Source organism: Pteropus vampyrus, unplaced genomic scaffold, assembly GCF_000151845.1.
Source record: "Pteropus vampyrus isolate Shadow unplaced genomic scaffold, Pvam_2.0 Scaffold223, whole genome shotgun sequence".
In the NCBI taxonomy this organism is placed as follows: Eukaryota; Metazoa; Chordata; class Mammalia; order Chiroptera; family Pteropodidae; genus Pteropus; species Pteropus vampyrus.
In genome coordinates, this window is record NW_011889004.1 from 1930327 (window position 1) to 1950874 (window position 20548).

A 20548-nucleotide genomic window follows, 5' to 3' on the forward strand; every position below is an offset into this window, starting at 1 on the left:
ATGTGTATAGTCATTCATTAATTTTTAAGCCATTTTTAGCCCTTACAAGTTACTGAGGGCACTTGGGCTTTTAAATGAAGTGGTGGAAGAGGTATAGATTATCAAATAGAAATGAGATTATCAAATAGAAATAACTCCCATCCTTGTTCTTTCTTTCAAGTGAAAGGAAACGTTGCAAGGACAGAAGTTCAGCACACAACAGTCCTCAACCACAGATACTATAGCAGCATTCAAGAGATACGGGAGCTGTGTGCAGTATCTGAAGGCAGAACACTTAACATGTTTTAGGGCACAAAACTCGGACCAATGGCTGGAAGTTTTAGGGAGGCAGATTTAGGCTAATGAAAAATAAACCTTTCTGGATAACAAATAATAGAAAGTTGTATTTTCTGATGAGAGTTTGTAACGTAGGTATTCTTCAGTGTACCCTGAGGTCATCAAATGGGCAAGTGGTAAAGATGCTATCAGTGTCCTTTTTGCAATATTGAGATGTTTAACCTGATGCTTCATCTGATTGAAAGTCTATCCTTTTTGCCTACAAAACAGGTTGAGGAAGTACCTGCAGTCAAAACTAGTATTTTCTGAAGAAATAGTTGTCTGTTTCAGCCTAAAACAAATGAAATTCTCAAAGTTCTGCAACGTAAAACATAGCTAAAAAAATTCTGCTCCAAAAAATGTTTAAGTAGACATCCATCAGCTATAGAACAGAATCTCACAAATATTTCTATGAACTTCTGAGCAACATAACTTACCTTGAATTTTCCAGGTCAGATTATAATATGTTCCAGGTCAGATTATAATATGTTCCCTTATTTAACTAAAGTATGCCAAGATTATTGAGATTAAATATAAGCCTATTACATTTTGAGAGATGTCTAGCAAAAACTATAGAATAGTTGCTATCAAGGCATTATTTTTGATGACAGTTTGATAGCAGGATTGATTAACCAGCATAACCTTTTATTTGCTGTAGCGTGGAAACTTCTACCAGATCACCACTCTCTTCCTGTTTTGTGGATTGCAAGGGCGGTCCATGGTACAAGTCACATATACACCAAGAATTATCTGTAGTCCGAGTAAATAAAATAACTTGTTTACATACATGCTTCTCTTGTTTTCAAAATATGTATAGATATTGTTTTGATTAATAAAATATACATGCATTTAAAGGCAATACTGAATTCAGAGTAGCCTTTGCTATTGTATTTTTTCAATTAGTTTTAGAATGTACAGTTAAGAGATTAGTAAAAATTTTGATGCTTAAAAAGTCAAGAAACTAGAAAATATTGGCAATAATCAGTCTAGATCAGAAGCTGGCAAACATTTTCTACAAAGGGCCAGATAGTAAATATTTTAGGCTTTGTGGGCTGTACAGTCTCTGTTGCGTTGTAGTGCAGAAGCAGCCGTAGACAATATATAAATGGATGGGTGTGGTTATATTTCAATAAAACTTTATTTTCAAATTATGCATTGCTAGGTTACTGCAGGCCAGATTTGATAACATACACTGAAGTTTACTGAGCCCTGATATAGATCTTCTAACAATGCTTTCAAGTTCTAAGAATTAACTTTAAAAAGATAGAAGTGAGAGAAGGAGTTAGACTATAATCCTACTTTAAACCTCACAGAATACTCGTTAGGTAATCAAGGATCATTCCTGCCAATCATGACTTACATTGGATTAAAATGTAGGTTTTATAAGGGTATTGGTGACTGTGAGGTTCAGTATCCTGTACTTCTTTCTGTGCTTCGGCCTAGGTTTCTCTCTCCCTGAATGATGTGAATACACAGAAAATTGTATTTTCATTAATTATGCATTGCTAGGTTACTGCAGGATTGAGTTTTTTTCCTCTCCCTCTTTAATTTCCCTCTCCCCACTTCCACCCCTGACCTATGGAAGTTGCTGTCTCCCTTTTTTTTTTTAAGAACTGGATCTCTGAAGGTGAGGCGTCTTCCCTCCTACCCTCCACACACCCAGGGCCTGGCACCCCCTGGCACCCCTGGTGCACCCGGCGGGGGCGGGCCTGGCACACCCAGGGGGCCTGACACCTCCTGGCACACTTGGGGGGGGAGCCCGACGTACCTGGGGTACGGTCCATGGCTTCACCTGGGGCACGAACTCAGGACCTTGTGCGTGTAAAGCAGACGTGCTACCCATTACACTATGGAGCCAGACCCTAGACTGAGTGTTTTTATTTGTATCACTCCTTCTTTCTAATTATCTCATGGTAGGCTTCTTTTGATCATGAATATTTTTCAATAAAAGATAGTTTCTTTTCCTGGATTCCAGAGTAATTCACCTTGGGACTGTTGGGAAAAATTGTAAAAGACTCAAAATAGACTTGGAAAAAGGTTACTGTGTTTCTTCAATGGCAAACCAGGTTGTCTGGAATGCAGCATCTGCTTATGGGTTATCTGATTTTATGAAGTTTGTACCTGTCATTGCCTTTGAACTACATTATAGTCCAGTACACTGTAAATAATGACAACAGTGCAAATTATACTTGTCCATAGATAATGCACATGTTCTTTTCAGGTTGAGTAATAATTGATTTCCCTTTCTTCCTCTACTGTTTCGTTTTAGTAGTTTTATAATTTTATTTTAAACACTTAATTCTTCGATTTACCTATAAATTTTTGATATAATCAGTAGGTATTCTGCTATATCATTTGAGTAACCAAAATTTGTAACAGGGCTGGAACTATGTTTAGTAATTGTATGTGGCTGAATATTCTGAGCCCATTTGGTCCATATGTTATTGACACTACCTCTACTTTTTTAAGATGAGTTTGTCAAAGGGTCAGGAAAATATCAACAATGTTAATATATGTCGACACCTATAAACTGTACATATATGAAATATTAGAGGGAAGAAACAATATAATAATCTAAATGAGTAATTCAACATTTTTTCTTTATCTCCTTAGGTAGTACTATTCACTCTAATAGTCTCTGAATTTAATATGACCACTTCTTCCAAGTACTATATGTGTAATCCTAGAAATCCATGCATAAGTCTCTTTTTTTGAATGTCATGTCAAGCTTATTAACTGTAGAGAAGCTAGAGAAGGACTGGGGAAATTATATTCTTTTTTTTAACCATACACAAAAATTGCTATTTCTTAGCCTCCTAAGGACTACATTGTAACCAGCTGAGTAGCCATAGGCGTATTTTGACAAATTAGAAAGAAGCTTTTGTGTACATTTACTAGAGTGCATTTTTCTCTTAAATTTGTGGACACTTGGGTGATAATGATGGTGTTGGAGTTCTCCTCTAGTATATAATCTTTCTGCACTAACTTTTCCATGGTGTTTTTCTGTGTTCTCAGAAGCTTTCTTTAATAGTTTACATCGGTGTTTCAAGCAATTTCTGGTCCAGCTAGATGCTCTACCAAAAGTGTCTTTTGATCTCATAATGTAAGTATCTCCCCCTCTCAGATTCACAATGAGCACAATAAAAGCTCTGAGAGATCTTCCACTAAAGAAGAAACTTACTTAACTTTGTTCATCCCAGTATCTCGAGGACCTAGAGGTTCCTAGGAAAATCTTTTGGAAATTGTTAGTTTATATTACTATGTATAGAAGGAATGGCGTGCAGACCCTTTCTTTTCTTAATTTGATTCTTTTCTCTGTTGGCATTGAACCAAAATTAGTACTCTGAGAAGTAGAGAATGCTCTAATAGTAAGAGCATGTCTTTTTTACTTTTAGGCTACAAATGAACATAACCATTTTGCTTTTAAAGGCGATTATTGCTATTTTTGTGTTGTACCCCTCAAATTTTTAAATATAGACTTTGTTTCTATAATTTATGGCTAGTACTAACCTTAAGTATTATTGCGATGACTGTGTTTTCCAAAATGAATTAGTCTTATACATTGTCAATGTCTTACACATTGGTTTGATGATATGGATAAAATAATTAAAAATCAAGACTATTCAGGAAGATCCTGGTTGTTTGGTAAATGTTACATAGTCCATTCACTTTCAAGCAATGTGTTTCACTAAAAAAAGAAACCCAACCAGAGTACATTATTGGTTAGCCACTTCCAGTACGAGGAAGTTGTGGGATGTAACTTGGACACTGATATTTGAAACTTCTAGGATATTTTAATGTTGTAAATTGTCCTCAAAATCTAGGACATGATATCCCTGTATACAGAGGAAAAATAGTGTGTGGGAAATTAACTCTGCCTTTCTTCCTGCTCTTTGTGGACTTTGTTCTTTTTAATGCAGATACCTCTGTGAGGAGTCTTTTACTTTTGTACCTGTTGGTGTATTATGTATCAGATCCATCTTTTGAATCAAGGGACTGGACTTAGACTTAAAGGAAGATGTGGGGAAGAAAATTTACATTTTGTTTTTATTTTACTTAGGGCAAGCCTGCTTAGAATTGCAAATTGTTTCTCTTGATACTGCTGTCTTAAGTTTCATCCCTTGGGACTCTAATGCAGTTCCTGTTTGCTGTTTTAAAAATGAATAACATTTGATTGATTCATTCCCTTTGGTTTTCAGGTCACTGCGATAAAGTCATAGAAAAGTTAGTGACTTCGAAAAATCAATACCAAAACAGGCCTTAAATGCCAACATATAATTTCTAGCAGTTTTTTTATTTTTTATTTTTGACGATCTCTAAAAACTGGTGTTTGTCTTTGAAATCCCATAATAGTAGCCAAATTACAGTTACACATTTGCCAATTTAAAAGGATTCATTATTACATTAAAATTTATTTTTATTTTAAAACATGTGCTCATTGCCTAGTATTTAGATAAGAGAAAATTTTAAGAAAATAAAAATAATTCATAATCCTATGTTCAAAGATAACTTAGTATAGTTAATATTTTGATCTTGTTCCTTTACTATTAAGTGCAACCATATTAACATGGTTGAGATCATATTGTCTATGTAGGTTTATATTTTGGTCTTTCCCTTAATAAAACTTTTAATTGCCAAGGAAAAGCTTGAGTACTCTTTTGCATTCATTCAATCAAAAATATATACATAAATATAATATGTAAGTTTATAACTATATGTATATATAAACACATACATACATACCTATGCACTCAAGGCACTGTTTGCTGCTGCTTGCAAAGTTTATTGTCTTTCAGGGCACAAAATTTAACTGTTATATAAAGTTGATCATGAAGAATGTCTGCATTCTCTTAAAGTTCAGACAAGGAACCCCTCTGGATTATCCGAACTTTGTCTTACAAAGTTTCTTTGTTTGTAGATTCCTCTCTTTGGTGCTAAGACTATTGGCCAGAGAAGTCCTGATGGGCCAGTGCTGAGCAAAGCTGAATTTGTTGAGAAAGTTCGTCAGAGTAACCAGGCCTGTCATGATGGAGATTTCCACACAGCTATTGTTCTGTACAATGAAGCTCTGGCTGTTGACCCACAGAACTGCATCTTATACAGCAATAGATCAGCAGCATATATGAAAATCCAGCAGTATGACAAGGCACTGGATGATGCAATCAAAGCTCGACTTCTCAATCCCAAATGGCCTAAGGTAGAAATTTCATTTACTTTCATAGAATCTTTTGTGCTGATTTTTCATTTTAATGTAACATTTTATTGACTCAATGCAGTTTATTAATATTTTAATAGTCTCTACTTTGGCAAAATGTAGAATGGCTTCATTGAGCTGGTACACTAGTTAATGGCTTCCTTTTTTATGCTTTGGAAGTATGCTTTCCATGTCCAAGTTTAATTCTTGTATGTTTGAGATTTGAATTTTTTTTACTCATCTTCTTGATAGGATAAATTTGAGTTATTTATATAGGTTTTGGACATCTCTTTGTGCACAGATGTTTTAGATGGAGTATGATGATCATGTTGCTTTCCTTCAATTTGAAATAATTTTATTTCCTGTCAATAGCTACTTATTTTCAGAATGGTGTATAATCAGAGGAACTTTTTTTCTAATAAATCATTGTAATAGTCTATATTTCCTTGAATGGTTTAAGAGTTGAATTATCTTTGTTTCGTACATATTTTCAGTGTGCCTGTTCACCACCTAACCCCTAATTTATTTTAGAAACGATTTCTTAAGATGTGACTGAAATGTTTGAGATATTTTTTATTGAATGCAAAACCACTTGATTCCATTCTTGGCTTTCTGTTGGGTTAAAAAAGGCTAATAGATATTTCCTAGAGATTTAAAGAAGATTCTTGCTGTCTTAATAATATGTCACAGTCATATTATGTTATACTTCAACTCTGATATTTTTGGCCCCATTCAGTGCAATTTTCAGTATTGCTGCTGCCTCAAGAATTGTTTAGTATTCTCTACTTCCCTAAAGAATTTCTTTCATAACTATAATCATTGTAAATGAAACAAAATCTGTTTTTAAAAAAAAGTGTTATATGACAACATTTGGGAGTTAGAATGCTGTTTTCAAAGGACAGACCTAAGTTCAAATTCTTTCTCTTTTAATGAATATAGGTAAATCTCTTAAACCTCTCTGGGGTTAAGATAAATAGGATAATAATACCTATCTTGTAAGGTTATTTAAGAGCTAGGTAATTTGTTACTTGTACATAGTAGGTGTTATATAATAGCTATGATTGTGACTTTTTTTTAAAGGTTCAAATTAGTAAATTTTTCTAGCATGGTTTGGCGGTGTCTCGTCTTTCTTTCCCTTTGATTTTTTTTCTTTGTTGGTTTGGTTTTTTTCCCCCCTCTTTAACTCCCCTCCTCTCTACCCCTGACCTATGGATGTTGCTGTTTCCCTTTCTTTTTAAGAACTGGATTTGTGAAGGCAGGATGTCTCCCCACACATGCTCGTGGCATGCACCTGGGGCCTGGAGCACCTGGGGCCTGGCACCCCCGGTGCACTCTGGAGGCCTGGCGCACCCAGGGCCTGGGGCACCCGGGGTATGTTCTTTAGCTCCAACTGGGGCGCAAACCCAGGACCTCCTGCTTGTAAAGCAGATGTGCTAACCACTACACTGTGGATCTCTCTTTCCCTTTCATTGATGTGATGAGCCTGATAAATATAGAGTTTAATTTTTAAATTAAATATCTCCATTCATTCCTTTTAGAATCTGTTTGTACCCTTCTTATATTTGCGAATATCTTTAAACTTTTATCTTTTTCCTTTTTCTATATTACTTCCACTTTCTTTTGTCAACCTCTTGTGTTTTTTATGTACAAAAAAGGCTGAAAACAGTGAACTATGATTATAGATGAAACATCAACCTTTTATGATAATTTCTATCATTTTAGTCTCTGAATTTTTCCTTATGATAAATGAAGTTATTATATATTTATAATTTACATTAATATTTCAGCTCCATATTTGGTTTTAAGCAAGCTAACTTAGGAACATCTAGAATTATATAAAATTAAATTAGGATTTATTATTGAAGTCATGAAAGGATCTTCTTATGCAATATTGTTCATAACAAAATTAATCTATAAAGAATTTTCCACTACGTAAAAAAGTTTCATTTTATGAAAATTGATATTATACTTACTTTTCTAGGACTATACTCATGTGAAAGAAAGTTTACTTATACTCTTGTCATAAAGGTATGTCTGGTGAAATTTTATTATTTTTTTCTTTAAATTTTGACTCTTCTAACAGACTTTTTCATTATAATCCTTTGCCTTTCTGAAATCTTGCTCTGAAATATAATTGTTGTGTACGTAGTTTGATGTGGGAAAACATGTCTTCCAATTTCTCTCTCTCTTTTTGTAAAGATCCAGGGACTCCAGAGATTGAATGGAGAGTCTTTTATTCATGTCTATTTTGTCTGAATGAAAGAATGATTTTGGTGTGATCTGGGTTACAAAAGAGGTATGAACTTATCTCCAGCTGCTTCTTAGCTATTGTCTGTTTATGTTAATTCTTTTTGCGTCATGTTTAAGAAACATTTGTCCTTCTTCAGGTCATAAAGTTTTAATATTTTCTTCTAGAATTTTTATAGTTTTCACTTTTGGGTTAATGATTCATTTTGAGTTAATTTTGGGTGATAGTATGACATAAGGGCCAAGGTTTATTTATTTTATATAGATAACCATGTTCTTGTAACATTAGTTGAAAAGACTGTCTCTTGTTGAATTATCTTTGACACCTTTGTCACATACCTTTTGATCATAAAACTATGGGATTATTACTGGACTCTGTTTTGTTCCATTAATCTGTCTATCATTATGCCCTAACCATACTATCTTAATTACTGTAGCTTTATTGTATGTCTCAACATCAGATATTGTGAGTCTTCCAATTTTGTTCTTCTTTTTCTAGGTTGCTTTTGCTATTCTCTGTCTTTGCATTTTTAAATAATGTCAAAAAGCTTACTGGAAAATTAATTGAGTTGTATTGAATTTTTAGGGCAATTTGGAGAGAACTGCCATCTTAACACTGTTGTCTTTCAACCCATGAACATGGCGTATCTTTCCATTTATTTAGTCATTCTTATATATCCTTGTGCAATTTTTTTGTAGTTTTTAGTGTTAAGATCTTGCACATCTTTTGTTATATTTATTTCTAAGTATTTTTGATACTGTTAAAAATGGATTAAAATTTTTTCATTTTCTAATTTTCATTGCTAGCCTATGAAAATACTTTTTTTTGTATTTTATGTTATGTCTTTGCAGATCCTTTAGCATTTTTTTTCCTGTACATGAGCATGTTGCCTACAAATAATGACAGTGCTACTTCTTCTTTTCTTTTGCATATGCCTTTTCTTTCTTTTTCTTTTCTTTTTCTTTTTTCTTTTGTTCCAGTGTACTGATTAGGTTATCCAGTAAAGTTTTGAATAGAAATGGTGAGAGTGAAGTTTTTTTTAAGTCATTCCTGATCTTAGTGGGATGGCATTGAACTTTTCATTTTTGAGGATGCTGTCCTTAATCAGGTGGAGGATGTTCCCTTCAATTCCTTTTATGATTGAGTATTGAATTTTATCAATTTTTTCTTCATCTATTGAAATTATAATATGTTTTTTTCTCATTTACTCTGTTAATATGGTAAATTGAATTGATTTTTTTTTGGCTATTAAGCCTACCCTGCATTCCTGGGATAAATGCCAATTAGTTATTAGGTATTATCCTTTTTATATATTGTTGGATATGATTTGCTGTAATTTTATTAAGAATTTTTGCATCTATGTTTATGAGGGATATTGATCTGTGTTTTCTCATGATACTGTTGTCTGGTTTTGGTATCAGAGTGATGCTGGCCTTATAGAATGAATAGTGAAATGTTCTTTCTTCTTGTATTTTCTGAAAGATTTTATGTAGGATTGGCATTGTTTCTTCCTTCGTATTTGGTAGAATTCACCAGTCAAGCCAACTTCACCTGGACTTTTCTTTGTGAGAAGGTTTTAATTATTAATTCAATTTCTTTGATTGATATAAGGCCATTCAAATGTTCTAATTTCTCTTAGATTAGCTTTGGTATTTTGCTTTCAGTAAATTTTTACATGTAATTTAGGTTGCAAGTTTATAAGCATAAAGTTAACATTTCCTTATTATCCTTTTAATTTCTGTAGGATCTATAGTGATGTCGTTTCTTTCATTCCTGATATTGTTAATTTGTGTCTTCTCTCTTTTGTCTCATTAGTCTGTCTAGAGCTTTATAAATTTTGTATTTCCAGATAATCAACTATTAGTTTCATTGATTTCAATACTGTACATTTCTCTTTCATCAATTTCTGCTCTTTATATTATTTCCTTCTTTCTAGTAATTTTACATTAAATTTATTCTCATTTCTTAAGATGAGAACTTAGGCCATTGATTTTAAATCTTTATTCTTTTTTTTTAAATATGAGCATTAAAGCTAACTGCTCTCTCAGCACTGCTTTTGCTGTATCCCACAAATTTTGATATGATTTTTTTTCATTATTATGCAGTTCAGAATATTTTCAAATTTTTCTTGTGATTACTTCTTTGACCCATGGATTATTTGCAAGTTTGCTGCTTAATTTCCTAATATACATATATTTTGAGTTATCTTATTGTTGATATCTAATTTCATTGTGGTTAAAGAACCTACTTGGTATGACATTAATGCTTTTAAATTCATTGAGGTTTGTTTTATGGCCCAGCATATAGCTTATCCTGGTGAACCTGCTAGGAGCACTTGAAAAGAATGTGTGTTTTGCAGTTGTGAGATATAGTTTTATAGATATCAATTAAGTCTAGGTGGTTGATAGTGTTGTTCGTATCTTCTATGTCTTTGCTGACTTTTTTTGTCTAGTTATTCCATCAATTGCTGGAATAAAGAAATTAAAATCAACTAAGATTTTGGAATTGGCTGTTTATCCTTTTAATATTATCACTGCTTCATTTTTTTGAAACTTTGTTAGTAACATATATATTTTCATGATGTCTTCTTGATGAATTGATCCTTTTATTATTATGGAAGATTCTTCTTTATCTCTGATAGTTATTTTTGTCCTAAAATCTATTTTGTCTGATAATAATATAGCCACTTCAGCTTTCTTCAGCTTACTCAGTGGTCCTTTACATTTAAAATTTATTTCTTTTGGACAGCATATAATTTTGTCATTCTCTGCCTTTTAATTGGAATCTTTGTCCATTAACATTTAATGTAATTATTGATGCTGTTGATTTTTTCCTATTATTTTATTATTTATCTTCTCTGTTTTTGCTCCTTTGTTACGCATTTCCTGCCATTTGTTGATTTATCTGAATACTTCTTGAGTTGATTTTTTTTCTCTTGAGAAAATTGTGCAGTGTTTTCAATTGTTGATGATGTTATTTGGCAGGTAATTATCTTGGTTATAATAGAACTGCATACTTTGTTTCTTGCATTGCAGCTCCAGCTTCAGTGCAGATAGTTTATCTTTAGTCGAACTGCTTTGGCTTTGTTTCATTTATGTTTAAGGGTTAGCCAAAGATGTGGGTAGAAAGAATTTGAGTATCCCTTTTCTGGTTCTTTTCCTAGTGGGATTCCCTTTCTCCTTGGCCAAAGGCTATAGTTTCCTGTGCTTCAATATTCTGATTTCCTAGGCCAGAAAAACAGCACTCCTGTTACCCTGCTCAGCACTCTGATTGCACCTTACCTGTGCACTTCGAAAATGAGAACTCACTTCCTAGGTCTCTTCTTCCAGATCTGCTACTGTCTGGTCCTTCAGATGATTTCTTTTTCTATTATGTCTAAATTATGTACTTGTTTTTTGCTCTGTCATTACTGGAAGCAGAATTGACTTCTTTTCAGTGATATAAGATTCTTCATGGTCATTGGATCCCCAACAAACTCATCTTGCCTCCTTGGCCCTGTTGGCTTTCTCGATGTTTTGAGTTCTCCCATTGGTAGTCATTGTTCTCAGTTACCTGGTCTCATACATTTAGGATATTTAGGATATTTTTCTTCTTTTTCATTGTTTGTATCAAGTTGGCCAACAACTCCTCTGCACTTAAATGTATTCCATATATATCTTATACAGTTTATTTCCACAGTCAGTATTACAGTCCAGGTTCTTAGAATTTCATTCTTATTTTGTTGTGATAACCTTTTATTGTAAGTATTCTTATAAAAAATTTTCTTTTGTTACATGCTGACAATTGGCGTGATATTCAAGACTCAGCACAAGTGGTCCCATTTCTCCCTTTATTTTTTGCTACTCTGCTGACAAACCAGTTCTGCATGTTGGTCCAGTTTTTTCCTTCTTCCTTGTTTATATCAAGCTCTGTGCCTAGAGTTTTCTCCTTTGCTCCCACTATTATTGGGCTAAGTAGATCTAGTTCAACTCTTACTTTTTCCTGGAAGCTTTCCTGGAACATTGAACTTCTAGGAATATAATATAACATTCATTAGTCTATTGCTAATTTCACATAGTTAATTATTTATATTACTGTATAAACATGTCACTTGAATGTATCTGAGTCTTAACCTAGTTTGAAAATTCTTTGAAAGTTTGTCTTCTATTTGTTTTATAGCCCAGCCATTGCTGGCCACCATTTTTTTTTTTTTTTTAACTTCAGTGTCTAAATCAATGAGAAAATTAGATGATGGTACTGCATTTTCTTCTTAAAGACTTCTAAAGATGCAGATTTTACAGATCATAAACTTCTCGCCTTGATGGTTTAGAAGTTCTTGTTGTCATTAGTTGAATTCCTCAATAGTTTTAGTCTACTTTTTAATCAGTTCTGGAAATAATCTAACATTTCTTTAAAATTTCTCATTATATGTTTAGTGAGATAGCATAGTATAATGGAAATAGCATATATAGCCAGCTCTTGCTTTGCATGTGTCACTACCACAGAAATGACTGTGCAAGCTGAAAAATCTTGCAGGGTGATTTTTGATTGTTCTGTGACCTTTAAAAGTTTTTCTTAAAACATTAAAATCTTTCTTACAGTGGATTATAAATGTATAAAGAATGAAAAAATGTTAAAACTATTTAGTACACTATGATTTAAACTGTTAGAAACATTGATAATTTGTTTTATTTTTTCTGTAAGAAACTTACTCAGAGTTATTTGAACAATGCTTGCTGCCTTCCTCTCATCATATAATTTATAATACAGAGTGGACATCTTTTCTATGTGTTGGCAAATTGTATATTCCTAATTTGGATCAAGTTCCAACACTAACCTTTGTTTTTGCAGTTTCAAATATCTCTGAAAGTTCCTAAATTCCAAAAATTTTGCTAACATCACTTTCTCACCTTTGGTCACAACTACTTTCCTCATTTATGTCAATAAGTTCATTAAGTTCTGACTGAATCTCTTGTACGGCGGATGTGTCAACATTTCTACTGTCAGGTGTTTCTTCTGTAACTCCCTTTATGTTTGATTTGAAGTTTACTTCAAGCATTATCACTTTTTATTCCTTTGCTGCATTTGTCTTTGTTGGTTAGTTCTCTCTTTCAAAAAATCCATTTTTATAAAATGTCCACAGGGGTTTATCACTGGGAAATAAGGAGGCAACTCAGCTACCTCTTTGCTATTTGTGTGTGAGATGAATAACAGATATGCAGTGAGCAGTCACCAGCAGACTTTGAAACAAGTGATGTGACTGGTCACTAATCATGATGCACATCTCTTAATTACGAAGTGATTGTGGACTGAAGAACTAGCAGCGGAGTTTGTTCTTTGTGTTTACTCAAGGTTAATATATTGTGGTAACTGAAATTTGAACTGTGTTATTAGGGAACTGGTGTTACTTAACTTCGGTAACTGAATTCATGTATTTTGAAACAATATACATGTGAAGCAAGGACCGTTGGTTCTTTGGAGTTGGACCTAGGTTTTTTTAAAACCCATTACATGTTACTTTTCCTCTGTAAGCCTCATTTTCACCATTTGTAAACTAGGTTAACATCACAAACTTTGAAGGCTTGTATAGAGGATTAAATAAAATAATGTTAGGCATTTAGCACAGAGCTTTTCATTTTCCGTTTACTTAATACATGATGGTCATTGATGATGATGATAATGATCATCATAATACTGTTAGTAATTGTTCTGTATTTATATACACATAGTTTTAAGTTAAACTACTCAGTCTTTTTTTGAGCATTTTTCTTCCTCTTATAATAATCTTAGTAATCTTCTGAATCCTTCCAACTTCTGTTGATCATTTTTTTAAAAAAAATTATGATGTCAAATGGATAAACTATTCCACTAAGATATATTTGTTGCAGAGTGCACAGGAAGAATTTTTTTTTTACCACGTATTTGGTACATACAATCTTTTGAATAACTTATTTGCTCCAGTTGCTCTTTTATATGTGGCTATATTTCATTTATTTCAGTTCAGTAAATATTTATTAGGCATTTACTATAGGTAAGCATAGTTATTATCTTCCCTGGTAACAATATTTAATTATTTAAAAAATTTAGCATATTGAAATTGTTTCATTGTTTTGGTATTCTACCTTTTCTCTATTATTTGGGGGAAAAAATGTATCTGCTAGCTTTTGTTTGTAAAACATCACTCCAAAACATAGTGGCTTTAACATAACCATTTATTTAGTTCAGGATTCTGAATGTCAGCTGGGTAGCTCTTTTGGTCTGGGTCGACCCAGTTGATTTCTGTGGTGCTTGCTCATGTGTTTGAGGTCAGCTAGAGACTTGACTGGCGGTTGGATCATCTAAGACGGTCTCACTCACATTTCTGACAGTTGGTATGCTGTTGGCTAGGGGAACAGCTGCAAGTATGTTGTGTGTCTTTTATCATCCAGCAGGTTTTCCTGGGCTTCTTCACATGGCAGTTGTAGGATTCCATGAACTGTAAAAGAATGGCAACACCAATGCACAAGCAGTTTTTGAGTCTGTTTATACCACATTTGCTGTTGACCCATTGGCCAGAGCAAGTCACACGACTAAACTCAGACCCGCTGTAGAAGAGGAGTACCCAAAGGCCTCTATAGAAAGGAAAGAATTTGTGGCTATCCTTGTAATTTACCTCAGTATTCTTTGTCAGATCATATACACAGTATGGTATATATTCATGTACCATCATTTCTGGAACATATCCTTTTTTAGTTGTATCTATTATAGTTTGACTTTTAATCCTTTTTCTTTCTGTTCTGGAATTTTCTTGAATCACATCTTTTCAGACAAATCAGTTGTGAAATAGTTACTGTCATTTTAGTGTGAATTATGAGATTCAGAAATAGTTATATTCCTCAAGGGTACCATAGGAAGAGAAACCCAAAGGAATGCTAGATTTTAATATGGTGTAACACTATATATGGGAAAATTTCACAGTAGGACTTTCCCATTAATTTTAAAGCACACCATAAATACCTTCTCTTTCTTCATGGATTTAAAGCTCTTCTTATGTTCTCATTCAGTGGTTATTCCTGATGACAGAATCCTGTCATCAGGTATAATACTTGATAAGAGGGTATTGTTCCTTATTAGTCAGGTATTATATCTGATGACAGAGTTAAATATAAGAAAAAGTGTTAAAAAATATCTTGACTACATGTTTCCTTTTGGTTTTACCTACATTATAATAACAAAATATAATAGCTCTTATTGAATGCTTATTTAAAATGATCATCTGAATCCTTTTATTTGTATCACTCACAATAATCTTATGGAGTAGATATGATTTCAACTTTAAAAAAGAGAACATTTATACTTAGTGAGAGCTTAAATAACTTGTCCAGGACATCTAGCTAGTAACTGTTAGAGTTGAATTTTAACTGAGGTCTGTCTGATTCTAAAGAATTTTTTCTTAAGTGGTATGCTATACTACGTACCTGGACAAAAGAGTCCATCAATTAAGAAATCTTAAGAGTTCAGAATTCTCTTTGAAGTTTTAACACTCATATGTCCATATGATTTAGAGGACACTATTCAATTTCATTTCCTATAATGTAAACCAGAGTCTATGTTGCAATTTATTTGCGTTTTACTTGTCATTACAGGTAAACAAAATGTTTTAAATGCCTTGGAGCTTAATAACAGAAATGCATAAAATAATGTTTTAAAACTGTATTTTTAATAGTATGCATTCATTATACACTTTTTGGGTATATGTGCTTTCTATAATTTCTATAAAATCAAGTCATTTTTTGAATAAGAAATAAATTTGTTGAGCATTTCTGTGAGCTAGGCAGTATTCTAAACCTTAGTGATTCAGTCAAGAACAAGGTGGAATAAAGTTACAACTAACATTCTAGTGAGGAGAAGCAGAAAATAAATAATAATTACATATGAAAATGTTTGAATGTGATAAGTGCTCTGAAGACATTTAAAACAGACTAAAGGGAAGAAGAATACTGAGAAAAGAGAATGACGGTTATGAGAGAGTTTATAGGAGAAGAGGATTCAGATGAGACCTGAAAGAACCAAATGTGAAGATCTGGGCAAAGTGCATTCTAGTCAGAGTTAACAGCTAGTCTGAATTTGGTAATATAGAAAATAGCATAGAGGCCAGTGAAGCACAGTGAGTGAGTGGAAAGGAGATGGTAAGAGATGAGGTGGTTGAGTTGGGCAGGAGCCAGGTCATGTAGGCCCTTTTAAGCAATTGTAAGGAGGTAATATTTTATTCAAAGACTGATGAGATATCATTGGAAGATTTTAACTAGAAAGATGACATTTAATTTATGATCGGTCTAGTTAAAGATTATGAGTATATTTAATTTCCACGTATTTGTGACTTTCCAAATTTTCTTCTGTTACTGTTTTCAAATCTCATTCCATTGTGTTTGGATATCATACTTTGTATCATGTCAATCCTTTAAAATTTATTGAGGCTTCCTGTAGCTAACATCATACTCAGTGGGGAAAGGCTAAAAATTTTCCTTAATATTAGGAACAAGACAAGGATGCCAACTTTCACCACTCCTCTTCAACATTGTATTGGAAGTCTTAGCCACAGCAATAAAATAAGAAAGAGAAATCAAGGGTATCCGAATTGGAAAGGAAGAAGTAAAACTCTTATTATTTGCCGATGACATGATACTGTATATAGAGAACTATATATAAAGATTCCACCAAAAAACCGTTAGAAGCGATCAATTAATTCAGTAAAGTAGCAGGGTACAAAATTAGCATTTAGAAGTCAGTGGCATTTTTATGCACCAATGATGAACTTTTGGAAAGAGAAATTAAGAAAACAATCCCATCTACAGTTGCATCGAAAACAACAAAATGCCTGGGAATCAAATTAACTAAGGAGGTAAAAGACCTGTTCTCAGAAAATGTAAGTCATTGAAAAAAAGAATTGAAGAAGATACAAATAAATGGAAGCATATACCGTGCTCATGAGTAGGAAGAATCAACATCATTCAAATGGCCATTCTACCCAAAGCAATTTATAGATTCAGTGCAATCCCTATCAAAATACCAATGACATTTTTCAGAGAGCTAGAAAAAGTAATCCTGAAATTTATGTGGACCCATAAAAGACCCTGAATAGCCATGGCAATCTTGAGAAAGAAGAACAAAGTTGGAGGTATCACACTGCCTGATATCAAACTATACTACAAGTCTACAGTAATCAAAACAGCATGGTACTGGCATAAAAACAGATACATTGATCAATGGAACAGAATAGAGAGCCCAGAAATAAATCCACGCAGATATGGTCACTTAATATGTGAAAAAGGAGGCAAGAATATATAATGGGGTATAGACAGTCTCTTCAATAAATGGTGTTGGGAAAATTAGACAGATACATGGGGAAAAAAAAAAAGAAACTGGACCACCATCTTACACCATATATAAGAATAGACTCAAAATGGATTAAGAACTTAAGTGTAAGACCCAAAACTATAAAACTTCTGGAAGAAAACATAGGCAGTAAACTCTCTGACATTGCTAACAGTAATATTTTTTTCTGATATATCTCCTTGGGCAAGGGAAACAAAAGAAAAAATAAATGGGACTGTATCAAACTAAAAAGTTTTTGTACAGCAAAGGAAACCATCAACAAAAAAAGATGACTGATTGGGAGAAGATACTCGCTTATGATAAATCTGATAGGAGGTTAATATCCAAAATATGTAAAGAACTCATATAGCTCAACAAGAAAAGAACAATCCAATTGAAAAATGGGCAAAAGACCTGAACAGATATTTCTCCAAAGAGGAAATATAGTTGGCCAATAGACATATGAAAAGATGTTCAAGGTCACTAATCATTAGAGAAATGCAAATTGAAACCACAATGAGATATCACTTTACACCTGTCAGAATGGCTATCATCAATAAATCAAAGAACAAGTGTTAGCGAGGATGTGGAAAAAAGGGAACTCATACACTGTTGGTGGTATTGCAAATTGATACAGCCACTATAGAAAACAGTCTGAGGTTTCTCAAAAAATTAAAATTAGATGGATCTTTTGATCCAGCAATTACACTTCTGGGTATTTATCCAAAGAAAACCCAAACAATAATTTGTAAAGATCTGTGCACCACTATGTTCACAGCAGCACTATTCACAATAGCCAAGATATGGAAGCAACCTAAATGCCCATCAGCAGATGATTGGATAAAGAAGTTATGGTTCATATATACAATGGAATATTACTCAGCAATTAAAAAATGAAATCCTACCATTTTGCAATGTCATGTATAGATCTAGAGGTTATTACACTGAGTGAAATAAGTCAGACAGAGGAAGACAAATACCATATGATTTCTCTTATACATGGAATCTAAGGAACAAAAAGAACAAACTAATCAAAACCAGACTCACAAATATAGAGGACAATCTGGTGACAGACGGAGGGAGGAGGGGTTGGGGAGCTGGGAGAATGGGGCGAAGGGTTAAAGAAGTACAAATTAACAGTCGATAGTCATGGGGATGGAGAGCACGGCATAGGGAATGCAGTTAGCATTAATATAATGGCTAGGTAGAGAGCCAGAGGAGAGAAAAAGCGATTAGGGGAATCATTTTATAAACTATATAAATATCCAACCAATGTACTGTATACTTGAAACTAATAAAATAAATTAAAAAAAAAAGAAACACTTTCTCGGAGGCAGTGTTTTTCAGGTGATACTACCGTTAAAGGTAGTGAGTTCTCCGTCCTTGCAAGTGTGTGAGCAAAGATACTGAAGAGAGGATTGGAGCATCGGGTGAGTGGTTGTCCTAACTGGCTAAGGTTTTAGTATCATTTTGACCTCTCCGACCTCCAACCTACCAAGTCAGCAAATCAACTGATCAACTCTGAGCAATGCCTGGACAACACCTGTCAAAGGATGGAAGCATTTTGAGCCTGCATTCTGTATCCTGCTCACCTGTATCTGCAGCTGCCTACATGGCACATAGGAGGTGCTTAGTGAAGACTTTGTGACTAGCTAACCAGCTGAATGACCTGTTGACCTATATAATCCTTTCTGCAACTTCATGAGATTTTAGTGACCATTTCTAAGAAGTCTTTGAATGATATGTGGTCCCATTTACAAATTTGACATAAGTGAAACCATTTTAAAATAAAGTCGGAGCCACCATACTAGAGGAGCTGCCTTCCACATCTTGTTCCTTGAAACTTTGGAATGTTTGAACTGGGTAAAACAACCTTTGGACTGGGCCAAACCAACTGTGTTTTATAATTATTTGTAAAGCTAATAGGAAAGCAGACATCCTGACCACAAGGATTGATATTATAAACTCTCTGAAGATAGAATCAGTAACTAGCCATGTACAACTAAAGAGTAACTCAGCTTGTTAGCTCCAATAGGAATCTCTTTCTTCTATCTGCGTAATTACTCCATCTTTTCTCTTAAAAACCCCTCGCCCTCACCCTGGAATTGGGACACTATTTGGGTTTCTGCCTGAATCTGTGCTCTTAAATTGCACTTCTTAATCCCACATAAACACTTATTTCCTCATCCCCCCCAAAAAAAAAATTTATTGAGGCATGCTTTATGGTCTAACACATCTTTTGTCCTCAGGAATGTTCCATGTGCACTTGTGAAAAAAATATGTATTCTGTTGTTGGGTGGGGTGTTCTGTAGATGTCCATTAGATCTAGTTTATAGTGTTCAAGTTTTCTGTTTTCTTATTAATATGAGATAGTTCTATTCATTATTAAAAGTGGGATTTTGAAGTCTATTTTCTATTTTCCCCTTCAATTCTGTCAGTTTTTGCTTCATGTATTTTGGCATCTTTGTTGTTGGATACTAATATTTTTATGATTGTCTTTCTGAAAGATTGATTACTATAAATATCCTTCTTTGTCTCTAGTAACAAAGAAATTTTTGTCTTAAGATCTGTTTTGTCTGATATTAATTCAGCCACTCCACTTCTCTTTTTCTGTACTTTTCCTTTTAATCTATTTGTGTCTTTGAAACTAAAGTGTCTTGTAGAGTTACAGCATGTTTCTTTTTATGAATATACTTTTATCACACATTATTTATTTGATCAGATACTTCTAAATAAAATCGTGTTTCTGCATATAAAAAAATGATTCTCATCTATGGCCATGCTACCCTGAACAAGACTGATCCCGTCTGATCTCGGAAGCTAAGCAGGGTCGGGCTTGGTTAATACTTGGATGGGAGACCACCTAGGAAGACTAGGTGCTGTAGGCATAAAAATAAAAAAATAAGGGATTATAAGCTGATAAGGTCTTTGCAATCTGTGAGGTCTACCAAGGGTTGCCTCGCCTAAAAAAAAAAAAAAAATTGATTCTCTTGTAAGTATTAAACAGAAGTTGCTTAAAGTCTACTTCATTGTGTGAATAAAATGTTTAATGCATATTTTACTTCTTGTACATGCTCAGTAGTTTTTATTTGTATTTTTTTTCACTGCACATTTCTAGTAACACTTTTTTTTCTGGCTGTATTGAAATATAATATACAATTAGTTTTTTGTATTTACATTGTTCATTTCAATGAGTTTTTCAATTATAGTTGGCATACAATACTGTATTAGTTTCAGTTGTATAGCATAGTGATTAGAGATCTATATAACTCACTAAGTAATCACTCCACTAAATCTAGTACCTTTCTTCCCCCTACATATTTATTACATTATTAACTATCTTCCTTATACTATCCTTTATATCTCCATGACTATTTTGTAACTCTCCATTAGTACTTCTTAATCCCTTTGCCCTTTTCCACCAACTTCCCAGCCCCCTTCCCATTTAATAGCCCTCA

The 20548-nt window shown here is 33.5% G+C and overlaps 1 protein-coding gene and 1 pseudogene across 1 annotated transcript in view; both read left to right on the top strand.

The window, feature by feature from the left end:
• TTC28 (tetratricopeptide repeat domain 28) overlaps window positions 1–20548 on the top strand; it is a 641766-nt gene that overhangs the window by 16348 nt on the left and 604870 nt on the right. Inside the window, exon 2 of the mRNA XM_023538443.1 lies at window positions 5234–5512. Coding sequence (XP_023394211.1) covers window positions 5234–5512 — 279 coding nt within the window. The remainder of the gene's footprint in view (window positions 1–5233; window positions 5513–20548) is intronic.
• On the top strand, window positions 19860–19978 carry LOC111747470 (annotated as a pseudogene).